The sequence below is a fragment of the Alligator mississippiensis genome, chromosome 10 (genome assembly GCF_030867095.1).
Source record: "Alligator mississippiensis isolate rAllMis1 chromosome 10, rAllMis1, whole genome shotgun sequence".
In the NCBI taxonomy this organism is placed as follows: domain Eukaryota; kingdom Metazoa; phylum Chordata; order Crocodylia; family Alligatoridae; genus Alligator; species Alligator mississippiensis.
The window spans coordinates 37,211,962-37,224,989 of record NC_081833.1 but is presented as its reverse complement, the minus strand read 5'-3'; the positions used below and the strand labels follow the sequence as shown (position 1 = coordinate 37,224,989).

The following is a 13,028-nucleotide window of genomic DNA, read 5'->3' as shown; positions in this document are numbered from 1 at the left end:
CAATTTTAAGTAAAGTATATTGCAGTATAAGAATTTACTATAGCAGTCTCTTCTCTAGATGCTTTCTCCAAGAGGTGGGAATTTTTTTTCTATACAAGTGACTGTGTGGATTAGTACCGCTCTATTGTACATGTAGATAATTTAAAAGAAATCTCTTGGAAGAGATTCTGGCCCAAGTTCTTAGCTAGCACAGATTAGTACCTTGTTGACATCAGCAGTACTATACTGGTTTATAATAGCTGAGGATCTGGCTATTTGTTTCAATGCCTAACTGTAAACTTAAACTAGACAAAAGTTGCCTAATTAAGTACAGTGCATCTTTAGTAGTATGCACAGTATACTGCTAAGTGCACAGTAGTAGTATGTATGATTATGATTAATAGGTGCCAAGAGAAATTGCAACGAGAAGACCCCCAAGCAAAAAGAATCTTGCCCAAAACTGTTTAGAGGAGCACTGATACAAAAGTCTTTCTGAGGCTCACAGTGCAAGCACGGTAATTTTTTGGTTAAAGACAGAGAGAAAACAGAGCAGAACTGAATTTGCTATTCAAATAACATGTATTTTTTTAAAACAATATTAATACATTTGCCCAGAATTCTTTCCCAATCTTTTGAGAATATAGCTCAATATTTTCAAAATGTACATAACTTGCAAAAACAATACTGATTAAAAAATGATGATTGATGGTACCTTAAAAATACCCAGAATATCAAACTCCTTCCAGTCCAGCATTACAAATAGCAGAAGAAGTCCTTCTGAATTTTTTTTCTTTTAACAAAGTATGGGTACTGAAATCGAAGTTCTAAGAAACACCATGAAGTGAAAATACCATCAATCTTCTGCATTTAAAAAAAAAAGGAAAAGAAAATCAGAATGTTCTTTGGAATCAATGAGTTATCAAAACCTTGAGTTTTTCTAGTCTCTGCACCTTCTTTTCAAATCAGCCTGTTTGTGTACAGATCAAGTCTTTCAGCAGTTTAACAGCCACAGTCTAGAAATACAGAATCTCTGACCAGCAGGCAGCTACATTAAACAAGAGATATTGGCATATTTTTTATTAATGACTTCTGCCAAAAATAAAGACTGTCAAGTATGAGACAGAACATCCCTGTTTTTGGAGATTTTGTGTACTTCATGTGTGTATTTCCAGTGCAAAATTTTTTTTCAGCACTTGTGACAGGTGATATTGGGGCGGGGGAGAGGGGGGATATAAAAGGAGAAAGAAACACACTCTCCTGCAGTCTTGCTTGCAGGTAATCAACAGCCATGAAATGTTGAACTACCAGGTTTCATTACCAGGTTAAAACCATTTCCCCAGTGCTGGCAGTTTGGATTAGCTTATTAAGGATTTCATTTCTAAGAAACGGATTACAGTTTAGCATGAAATCTGGCCATGGCTATTGTGTCGATGAGCATATAGATGTGTTAGAGATGCTTTCCCCTTTCAGTATTGGCTGGAAATGCTTAGAAATAAGTCCATTATATTTCTCCACGTGTCATGAAATGTGGGAGATCTGTCTGACTCTAGTCTGTATTTCCTGTCGACACAAAGGGCAGGTTTCCAGTTGCAAGGCACACTCCATGCACAGGTCACTGAAGAAGAGAAGGTCAATTAAAATCTTAATTTATGGTATTAGTTGTTTAGCACAGATAACAGCCAGGCTCTAATAAATCTACTCTTTGTTACAATATTCAACCGGCAACAGAATAGGGGGCACCAGAATGGATTTACAGTGTTAGGGACTGTAAGAGACTAAATGTTCACAGTGTCCACTGGAGTCAACAGAAACTCAAGATAAGCACTTTGCCAGGAAGCCTCAGGATCTTGGAAGGATTCAAACTTGAACTGCAGTCAAGCTTGCATCTATCTCTCTGATTTAATCTAAATAGGAGGCACAGTTTGAACAGTGGCAGTGCACAGCTCCTCATGCTTGCCTAAATCATGACTTATAAACAAGTCTGTCCAATTAATGTCCCTGTAGGCTGGCAGAGGGGGGAGCTGGGCTGCCCACACTGTACATACCATATGGTTGCACTGGGCAACACGTGCAGTGGGATGGGGAGGTGGGGGGGGGTGGCACTCACTTGCCCATGCATCCTGTGGCCCCCAATTCTGCGGCCTGTCAGGTGAGTAGCCCCCAGCAGCCTAAAAGTTAGCCAACAAATCAGGGCTGTCCAAGTAGACAGTCAAAAAGCCTGAGGCTGATTCGATTCAATCTTTGCAGGTTTCTCTATGCTGCCTAGATTGGACCAATAAGCAAGTGAACTAATGTTCACTTTTCAAACAGGTAAGGCAGCCAGACCCCTGCAGGGCCCATGCCAATAGCTAGGGGGCACTAGAGCACACCTCCCAGCCCGCAGGCCACTGCAGAGAGCTGGAAGCCCTCCAAAGCCTCCCGAGGGCTGAGGCAAAAGGGATAGAGATGCCAGTGGCAGGGCCTTGGCTCTGCCCCTCAGTGGCCTGGAGGTTAAAGGGACATGGGGCTAGAGGACTCCAGCTCTGCTCCTGGCTCTAGGGGACATAGCCAAGCCCTGGTGCAGGCTTCTCTCTACCCAGCCAGCAGGGAGCTGAAAAGGGGGTGTGGCCCCTGGCTCCATGCTCTGGGGGGCAGTCAAGTCTCAGCTGCAGGCTCCCAGCCCTCCCTGGGCCAGCAGCATCTGGCTAGGGGTCTGGTTCTCTCCCCACACGACCCCCACCTACCAGCAGAACCCAGATGGGAGTCTGATACTAGGCCAGAGGGGTGGGTTCCTCCCCCCCCACTGGCATCCAGAGAAGTGATAGTGCTCCAGCTAGGGAGCAGAAGGGTGGGGCAGACCCTGCTCACTGGGGCAGACAGCACAGCCCAGGGTTGCAAAGCATCCTGGGATGCTGGGGGACTGAGTTAAACTTGAACCGGGAGGGGATCTGGGACAGAAGTTCCATAAACCAGTTTGACCTAAATCAGTTATGTCTGATTCTACATCCAGCCAGGTTTATCTTAAACCAGCTTCAGCCGTTTTGAAAGCAGTTTAAGGGCACTGAACTTCTGTTGTGTTACAGGTTTAAACTAGTTTCTGATCACTTAAAGAGTCTGTGTCTAACTTCTGTCCCTAGCTGTTATGTCAAGCTTGAGAGGTATAAAGTGAAGCATATTCTGCATGCCCACTCAGTCCTTTCAGGACTGCCAACCAAAAAGGTCAGTTGTAATACTAGCTTAAGATTTCCAAGGAATTAAGAGCAATACTTACAAATAGAAATGTATTTCATATTTAGTTGCTTAAAAGCCATTATGGTGACTGGACAGGTCTACATGTTCATTAATGTGCCATAATTATGGCACATTAAGTTTAGTACCTGTAATACATAACAGGTACTAACTTAACGTGCCATAACTGGCACTACTGTGCATTAGCGCAGATGAATGCCTTTTCTGAAACTAAGTCTACTGCACATTAGCATGTTTTTTGCATAACGCGTTAAGGTGCCGTAAAATTAAATCTAATGTGCATTTAGTGTCTCATTGTTGATATGCCCATTGTCAAGTATTTAACTACTTGAACCTTCAAGTCACCTATTGAGATACAAGGATCCAGATCATAACAGCTTTGTGGCATGCTCCCCATCTCATTCTCACCCCCCCTGCCAAATTTCCTTTCTTGAGTATAAAAACCTGTATCTGAAACCTAGGTATTGTTTATTTTATGTTTGAAAACGCATTTTCCAGAGCAGTTAGATTTGGCAGTGCAGGGTCTGTGTAAAGTTAAACACTCAAAAGGTTAGCAATTCTGCACATATGCTACTGGTCTTAAATCTTTTGCAAGGGGAGATGTTGGTCATATAATTAGAGTTTTTCCTGTACTCTTTTCAAGTCATGAAAGGGAGGAGTCTCTCTACAGGTTAAGGAATCACCTAGAACAGGGAGAAGTGTGTACACACACACACACACACACACACACACACACACACACACACTGTGCCCCAGACAGACAGAATCTTTCAGTTTAATTTACCTGTGTCCACATGGCCTGAGTTCTGTGTCTGCTATCTCATCACAGCAAAGCGTGCAGCAGTTCTCTCGGATGCTCACTTGCTTCAACAAGGCCAGACGTCTATGTCTGAAGAAATACAAATATGCACATGCACACACAAATACTTATGAAGTGATTTTTTCTGGTTTGAATGTAGTTAAGTGATCACAGTACTGAATGTAGACCAAGACCATGTGTACATATATAATTCCAGACATAATTATTTACCACAGTTGTTTCATGTCACTTAAAAACAAAATCAGAAAAAAAAAAGTCATAAACAAGGAGAATCATTATTTGGAAGTCTTTGCCCTTCACTGCATTCTGGCCTATGCAGTAGAGAAGGCTAAGAGGGAAGGTTAGACTAAATCAGTGGTTCTCAACTTTTTGCACCTTACATCCCACCTACATAAGGTCAAAAATTCCTGGTCCCACCAGTCGACAAGCAGAGGAGGCGGGGGGGGGGGGGTGTCCCCCAGAGGCCAGTTGAAGAGTGGGGAGGGGAGGGACTAGCAGCTAACTGAAGTGCGCAAAAGCAAAACTGGAAGTCCGGCCATGGCACTTCCAGTTTTGCCACCACGACCTGAGTCCCACCTAGAGAACCTTCACGCCCCACCAGTGGGACACATCCCATTGGTTGAGATACCCTGGACTCATTGACTTAACTGGTCTTTTGCTTTCTGTTTCCTCCAGTTTGTAAAATCTGAATGCTTCTAACGGAAACACATTTAATTTGATAAGTCACCTGGCAGAAACAGGACTTTTTAAAATCCTTGAAGTCCACAGAGATTCAGAGCCCATATCACGCTGCAAGATGGGTTACAAGAACAAACAACCCAAGGAAGGCTAGCCAGAATGGAAAGGAGAGTATAGAGGGTAGGAGCAAAAGGAAGATCCCAAAACAGGGTCAAAATAGGCAGAAGAGCCACATACAAATGGCACCGACACCAGGAAAAAATAGTTTTACTCTTAATACTATGAAACTCAGGTGATAAATCAACAAACTATTAGATTCTGTCAAGAAAACTTGTATGCAGTTGGATGGACCTCCTACAGCATAGAGAAGAAAAAAATACTATATCTTTTTATCAGTACATCTGGAATGAACACCAGAAAAGCTGAAAAGAAAAAATAGTCAACCTCCTCCCCTACTCACAGAACATAAATATGTCTACAGTCTCACTGAAGTTCAGTGCAACTCTCTGCAGGAGTCTGTCATAGCTGGTACAATGTATGCTTAGGCCCTTAGCTCTCTACCCTCCTTACCTTCTGCATCTCATATTGCAGGTCAGTACCAGGTCTCAATACCTAATGGTAGCTACAGGTACCCAATAGAGGTGCACTGATATAATCGGTGCCATATTGGATCTGCACCAATAAAAGGAAAATTAACATTATTGGCTTTTTTTGGCCAGTGTAGCCAATAATGTCACTGATAAATATCATATGCTTTCTGACAGCCACAGTATGCATATAACCAGGAATGCAGCCGGGCAGTGTAGACAGCAGCACCCTGCAGGTAAGTCTGTGGAGGGGAAATGGGTCAGGCGTTAGATTGAGGCCTCCACAGTGAGGGAGGAAGTGGGGCAGGGATAGGGGCTGGGGGTACTGCCCAGTCAGGGTGGTGAGTAGGACCCTGGGGTTGGGGTAGGGAGCAGGATGGAGCCATAGGCAGCTTGTCCAGGGGAATCAGCGCTCACTCCCAGGGCAAAGGCAGCAGGACAGAGAGCCCCGAACCTGCAGTGGGCAGCCTGCACCTGCCCTGCTCAGCTCCTAAAAGCATCCCCGTGCTTAAAAATGGTGGTGGCTCCGTTTGACCTAAGCTCATTTGACAAGCTTTCGTTCAAGCGCCCCCCATCACCATTTTTAAGTGCCAGAACGCTGATCTCCTGGACGAGCTTCCTGCAGCTCCATCCTGCTCCCTGTCCTGGTGCTGGGGTCCCAATCACCACCCTGGCTGGGCAGTACCCCCAACCCCAGCCCCTGCCACACTTCCTCCCTCACTGTGGGGGCCTCAATCTGCCCCCCCCCGCCCAAAGACTTACATGCAAGGCTCTGTTCTCCACGCCGCCTGGCTATGCTCCTGTAAATTGGTTATTGAACTGGTATCAGCCAATTTGCCTGGTGAATAATGAACTATCAGTATCGACCAAGAAAATCTTTATCAGTGCACCCCTGATACCCAAGTCCCTCCAAAAAGCAACAGGGTACTTTCACTCACATATTTCAATATGGTTTTAGATGTCCATCTTTAAAGCAAAATTTTAATCTTTGGTGCTGATGTGCTTTGACCAAGATTACAGTTAAGTGGAAAAATAAGAATCACTGGATCATTGTCCTATGCTCCAGCTGCTTAGTACCTACATCTGAAATTAGACATGACTTTTCCTTTTTCTTTCTTTTTTTTTTTTTTTGACAAAAGTGCAGAAATTTATGCTGGCCCAACACAAATCTTAAGACTGTTCATAAGCTTTGAATTGCCAGGCCATCCAACTACATCTCTCCTTCGTAGCATCATTCACAGAGTAAGTATTTGTATTCTGAGAACAGTAAATTACAGCTTTAACTCACTTGCAAAGTGTTTCAAGTGCTGGCAGTGTCACAAATTAGGTCATTGTTAAAATAAGACTCCAATTTTTAACAGAAGAAAAACAATTTTAATTAATGTCAAAGACCATGCATGTATGGTAAAAAGCCTTTTTAACTATATGTAGTTAAAAAACAAACAAACACTGTGGTAGTGAGAACTGGTTCAGTTTAAAAAACGAAAGTTCAATTTAAATTTAAAGGCCAGAGCAAGAAAAATAGGGCCAAGCACTTACATTCATGCCAAATCACTTTGCTGAACTGGGGCCTAAAGTCTAGCCCTTATTTGAAAGGCACATTAATGCCATTCAGAAGTGATCTCTTATAAAGAGAAAACTTAAGTATTGTGTCAGACAATTTAAACTAGCAACTGAACATATGGTGTTCAAGCCTAAATGGCTAGTATGAAGTGTTCTAAACAAGTAGAAAGATTACCTTGGTAAAATTATTTTCTCTTCCATTGTCAAGAAGGCATAATCATTAAAGGTGCTAAATCTGACTGATGGTGGATACTTGAAAGGTTTTGCTCCAAAATTGAACTCACACTGTTGATAGGACATAAAACTTGCTGCAGCAAAAAAGCCAGATCTGCATTTTGAAATACAGAAGGAATATCTCAGGATCACGTTAGAAAGCAACAATAAAGAACATACTGACTGTAGCACTTTTATTACTACATAAAAATACAGCCCACCATGAGACAAAAGAACAATTTTCTTGACCCTGTAATCAAAATCAGAGCTAACTGAGAGGGAAATTCCTAGGAACCCAACTTTAGCCGCACACAATTCCTGGTTTGAGTCTTCACTTCTGAATCTAAGAGATGAACCAAGCCTGCTGCCACAACATGCCAAAGTTTGTACAGGCTACACCTCGGGAGTATGTGTACCCATGTTAAAGGATAATACAGTACATACACCCAAACAGACAAGAACTATTCTCTACCCTGTTTTTCCCAACCAACTATGATCTGTTGCCCCACAACTCAGCATTTCGACAAGAGTAATTATTTTTTGTTGAGTTCGGCAGCTAGAGGTTGGCATTTTGAGGAACAGGATAAGGAAGTCCATACATATTATCACTATTTCATCTCCTTACTTGCTAAGGTACAAACATGGGGAGCAGAGGGCAAGTTATGAGCATGTACGCAGCATACAACCTAGGCAACATGTGAACTCTTGGCTCTGCACCTTCTTAGTACTACTTCCATAGGGTAAAATCCATCAATTTCTTCTAGTGTTTGCTGGCTAAGCCCTTAGAAGCTATACCTTTTTCTCAAAGATACCCAACAAAGCTTCCCAACCCCCACACCCCTTTTAGTTTTATCCAGCAGAAAGGACTCCCTTCTTCAAATTTTAAACCCTAAAAGGATCTAGGAAAGTATATTAATACAATCACATTAAAAATACAAATAAAGGCCACAATACTGCATACCATATTTTGCAATTTGCCAACATTCAAAAATCAAAAGCTACAATATTACAGGAAGTATTCTGCAATTTGCCAAAATAGCATGAATATTCTTCTTGCCTTTAGAACTTAGTTTAGCAGGGAAGACAGGTGGGCAAGGACTGTGCATGAATAGCAGCACGATTAAGTAACAGTCTTAAAACAATAGTTCTCCACACTTTTAAGAGGGAGCTCTATTTAATAATACATGGCATCTGGGGCCAGTAAATATAATTTCAAGTTTTTAAAAGCATGAATATTTTCCCTGTAATTCATGGAAGCCATTATCCAGATGGCATATTCATTCTTGCCTTTCAACATACATACACACACTTACATAGCAGATGAGAACACTTGTTTTTCAGCCGGAAGCTGGTTTCCATTTAAATAGAAGATCATTTGCTTTTCTTGTAAATCTAGTAGAAATCCAATTGTGTCTCCTTATATGCAGAACACAAAAATGTTTTAGGATCAAGTTTCAGATATTTATGGCTTTAAACAAATAAACACAATTATGAGTTGAAGATACTTTTGCAGAAATATTAAGCACTCACTATGAGTAACTTGAGCTCTCAGGAAGGAGAAGAGTTACTTGGCAGAGTAAAAGGGATATAACTAGGAGGGAATGGGATGAAATTAAGGAAAGCAAGTTTAGGTTGAATTGCATTAAAAGCTATAGAGGTATAAACCATGTAATCTCAAGCACTCAACATTTAGCAAAAGCTAGAATTAAGTTCCCCCCCACCCCTTCCAATTTCTTCCTGGCTTGAGCATGCCCAATTCAAGCAATCTTAAGAAAGTAGCAGTTACATTCTTGAATAGAAGTCCCTATCAAACATGCACAAATTGATTTTTAAGGAGACTTACAATTTAGCCAAGTTTGGGCAGGTTCTTATGAGAACTGCAAAAGGCAATCCCTTGTCAAAAAACACCACCTTCTCCACACTAAATTTCAAGCCCCAGCTCCAGAGAACAAGGAAGTAGAGTGCTTTCAAAGACAAAAAGTTGACACGGGGGGGGGGGGGGGGGAATAATTTTTCTTCCCTAAATATGGTTTCCTAAACAAATTAATCCTTTTTGCTGAAACAAAGTGGTTTCAATCTAAGGCAGACACCTGCATGAACAATTTCAGCCTGAATGGTTTAAAGGTTGGCAAAACTATAAAATACTGAAAACTGGGTCTTTTGACAGGAAGTGTCAGGCATCTCAGCTTTAAGCGGTACTACTTAGCTGTGTCTAGAAAGTTGATGAGAAAAAAATTCCAACGGCAAGATCTTTTATGTGATAGAATGCCTCCCATGGAAGTAGTCGATTTTCTCGATACATTTAAAAGACTAGGCAAAACACTAATGTCCAGTAACTAATAAACTTTCAGTGGTAAGAGATTAACAGTGGGGAGGGCCAACCTTTTTGATATGCATGCCATGAATTATCCCCACACTCTCCTAAGTGCCATTTCTATCCCCTTCTCTGCTGCTCTGCTTTCTGGTTTATCTGCTGATGTGCTGCCTGTCTCCTACTGGGTCCACTGCATGCCACACAAAGGTTGCCTGTGCCACTTGTGGCACATGTGCTGCAGGCTGGCCACCCTGAACTAGACTGACTTCATCTACACAGTCTGTGTAGAATATTCCTCGCACAAGTCTTCTAGCACGAGTCCTGTGGAGAAAGCAAGCTAAAACAGCTGCTACAAGCCGGAGAGAATACCTTCTTTCCAACACGGGTGGGAATGCGGTTTACTTCTGGCATTATACCAAATCAGCTGCCGGCAGCCGTCATATGCGCAGGAGTACTCGTCATCCCCAATACCGTAACCTTCCTTTAGAAAAACAAAGCATAGCATTTCAATCTGCAGCCTTTTTGTGGGAAAGGGCTGGAAATCTATTTATAAAGAAGCAAAGCATCCATTCTAAGAATATTATTAATAGATTTTCTACTTAGTCTCATACACAAGTCAGTTTCTCTCTCCTTTCCTTTTTTCCCCATTTAGAAAGGTATCAAATCTCCATTAGGTCATTTATTCCACTCTCCCAGCTTCCTTCGGAAAAAAAGAAAAAAGATACTTCCAAGGTCAAAGGGGTTTCACTTGCTGAAAACAACTGTTCTTCAATATAATACTCATGAAAAATGAAGGAGCTGCATTAAACCGAATTGATTATAGAACAAGTAGGTGCCAGGTGAGCTTCCCCCCTCATGCTGACCTATGTGCTGCAAATTACTTGCTAACAACAATCTATCCAGTGTGTATTTTATATATGAGCATAAACAAGAGCTTCAGAGGATGACAAGACAAGACAATGGTTCTCTAAGAAATTATTGTACTCTTGCTCACCCATGTATTGAAATATTTCCCATGTCAGAGGGCGTGTGGCTTACTGGCTAGAAAATGTGGGATGGAAAATTTTCCAAAACAGAACATTTTCTGGTGCTTTATTTTTCCATGGGAAATTTTCCATTTCTAAAGATTCATTGTTTCATAAAATTCATTAGTAACAATGAATGAATGCCAATACAATATTAGGCAAGCTTGGCAGTTTCAAAGTGTAATTAATGTTTTTCAGGTGATTATCCCTAGGAAGTATAAGAGAGAATACATATATGTACTACTGATTTGTAAACAGGAGGGCAAATACACTCACATAATAATCCAAACCAAAAAATCAAGCTATGAAGTCACCTAAATTGGCTGTGCAGGTCAAATCAAAACCAAAGCTAAAATTTTTATTTCATCTAAGTGCTTGCATAAGATCTGTTAGTTTTTGGTTTGTGTTTTTGGTTTAAAGTAGTCATAATAATGCCTAATCAGAAAAAAAATAGTGCGTGGCATCATTTTAGTGAAATTCAAGCCACTGAAGGAAGGAAGAAAGTTGGTAGATGTAAATATTGCAGGCTGGAAAGGAGTATGTTAACAATGCAACAAGAATGAAGAAACATTTAACAACATGTAGAAACTGTTCTTAGAGAGTACAAGCCATATACAGAAAGCTAATACAACAAAAAGTGGTGGAACATCATCTGAGAAAAGGCTACTTCAGGAGTCTTATGTAAGTAAACAAATTAATATGTTAAACAACACACAGTATAGACTAGCATCTATATTGTGTTAAAACACTAATTTTAGAAGCTGTTAATGCAACTCTGGAATATTATTTATTTATTTATTTAAAATATTTGTATCCTGCTTTTCTGCTTGCACTAAGCACCCAAAGTGGCTTAGGCTTAACAATAATTTTTTTCAATTACATAATAGATAAATAGTTAACTATTTCAACACAGCAGAGCAAGCTTAGACCTCTGGCTGATGGCAGAGGTCAAACTATACTTCCCTTTGGCTCTGCAGTCCCAAGGCAACTGAGCAGAAAATTGAGCAGCAGGGTGTTCTTTTTGCAGGGAGGGGGGAAGCAAGCTCCCTGCTGCTTCTTCTCCTTCTGATGGATGAGGCCAGACTAGGATAGGCTAAAATAAAAATATTTTCCCCCTTTTGTGCAGGAACTTGGTAGCTCAAGTGAAATAGCAGATTAGAATGGACAATGAAAATGTTGAGCTGCCAGGTCTGGGGGAAGCAGCAGCAGGATCCTCACTTTCAAGGTCCCTGCCACCAGATATGCGATCCACCATGAGTAGCTGTTCAAGACAGTCAAGCTTTTTAATCAAGCTTTGTAGACAAAATGTCAAAAGAAGACCAAGAAAAAGCAGATGAGACATTAGCTTGAGCTATATTTGCAAGTGGTACACCTCTTTCCATAACTGAAAATCAATACTGGAAGGAACATTACAAACTGATTCTCCCATCATGTAAGTTACCGACACGTTATCGCTTATGTCATTCTCTCTTAGAGAGTGTGACAGAGTTCAAACAGTGGTTATTCAAAAGACTGGTCAAGCAGAATCACTGACTCTGATGTCAGATTGATGGACTGATATAATAATCCTTTATTGAACATTATGATAGCAACACCATGACCCGAAACAGTATTCCTGAAAGCAACTGCTACCAAATCTTCTCGCCATACAAGTGAATATATAGCTAAATTACTGAGCAAAGAGATTGAAAGTGCAGGTCTCCCCAGGGTACAAGCCCTTGCAACTGATAACGCAAGTAACATGAAAGCTGCATGGCAAATAAAGGCAAAGTATTCTCATTTAATAGCTTTAAGCTGTCTTGCTCATGGATTGACTTTTCTGGCAAAAGACATAGTAAATTTGAATACAATGAAGACAATGTTGGCAAACTGCAAAGCGATTATGAAGGTATTCAACAATCATCATGCTGCTAATCAGGCTTTGAAGAAATTACAGAAAGAGAAGCAGGGGAATGAAAGTGCACTTCTATTGCCAGAAGCAACTAGATGGGGCTCAGCTACAAAGTGTTCACATTGTTTGCTGTGCACAAAGAACTGTATGCAGTGTGCTTCCATAGATGCACACAGTATCCCAGATTACTCCCGTGAACATTCAGAAGCAGATTTTTGACAATGTTTTGTTCTGGGTTTGAGTTCAAAGAGCATTCTATTTGCTACTACCAGTTTCAGTGGCTATCAAGGAACTTGAAGGAGATGCACCAAGCCTTTCAAATATTCCAGAGATATTCAGACAACTGAATGAGCAGACAACTCAATCTAATTGAGCTTTTGCTTTCTTCACCTCTATCCAAAAAAGAAGTAGCAAAACAAATGTTTATTAAGAGATCTGAGTTTTGCTCTCTGTTGCAGGGCACTAAGGTGTCTGCTCCTTTAAGGGCAAAAACTGCCTAGAGAGAGGGCCCTAGCAGGCAGGCAAAAACCCCACAGGTGCAGGTTACTGTGGCAGCAGGCTAATGAAGGAATTAGCATGCACCTGCACCTGGTCAGCTGACTGGAAGAAGGCAGGTCCCTGGGCGCGCACAAACCCCAGGGCTGGGACTAGGGGATTAATTCTCTGGCATCAGCTGGGAGGGAAGGAGCTCTCATAAAGGAAGCTACTTGGAGATGCTTGACTGCCTGTT

The 13,028-nt window shown here is 41.4% G+C and overlaps 1 protein-coding gene across 5 annotated transcripts in view; it reads right to left on the bottom strand.

Annotated features, from left to right (window-relative positions):
- Positions 1-539: 539 nt before the first annotated feature.
- The window catches only part of RSPRY1 (ring finger and SPRY domain containing 1), a 76,077-nt gene continuing 63,588 nt past the window's right edge, over positions 540-13,028 (bottom strand). For all 5 annotated transcript variants that reach the window (XM_014611003.3, XM_019497712.2, XM_019497713.2 and 2 more), the window contains 5 exons: positions 9,752-9,863; positions 8,382-8,484; positions 7,031-7,183; positions 3,992-4,096; positions 540-1,594 (listed from right to left, as the gene is read on the bottom strand). In XM_014611003.3, the coding sequence (XP_014466489.1) occupies positions 1,498-1,594; positions 3,992-4,096; positions 7,031-7,183; positions 8,382-8,484; positions 9,752-9,863 (570 nt within the window). In that variant the 3' untranslated portion in view covers positions 540-1,497. The remainder of the gene's footprint in view (positions 1,595-3,991; positions 4,097-7,030; positions 7,184-8,381; positions 8,485-9,751; positions 9,864-13,028) is intronic.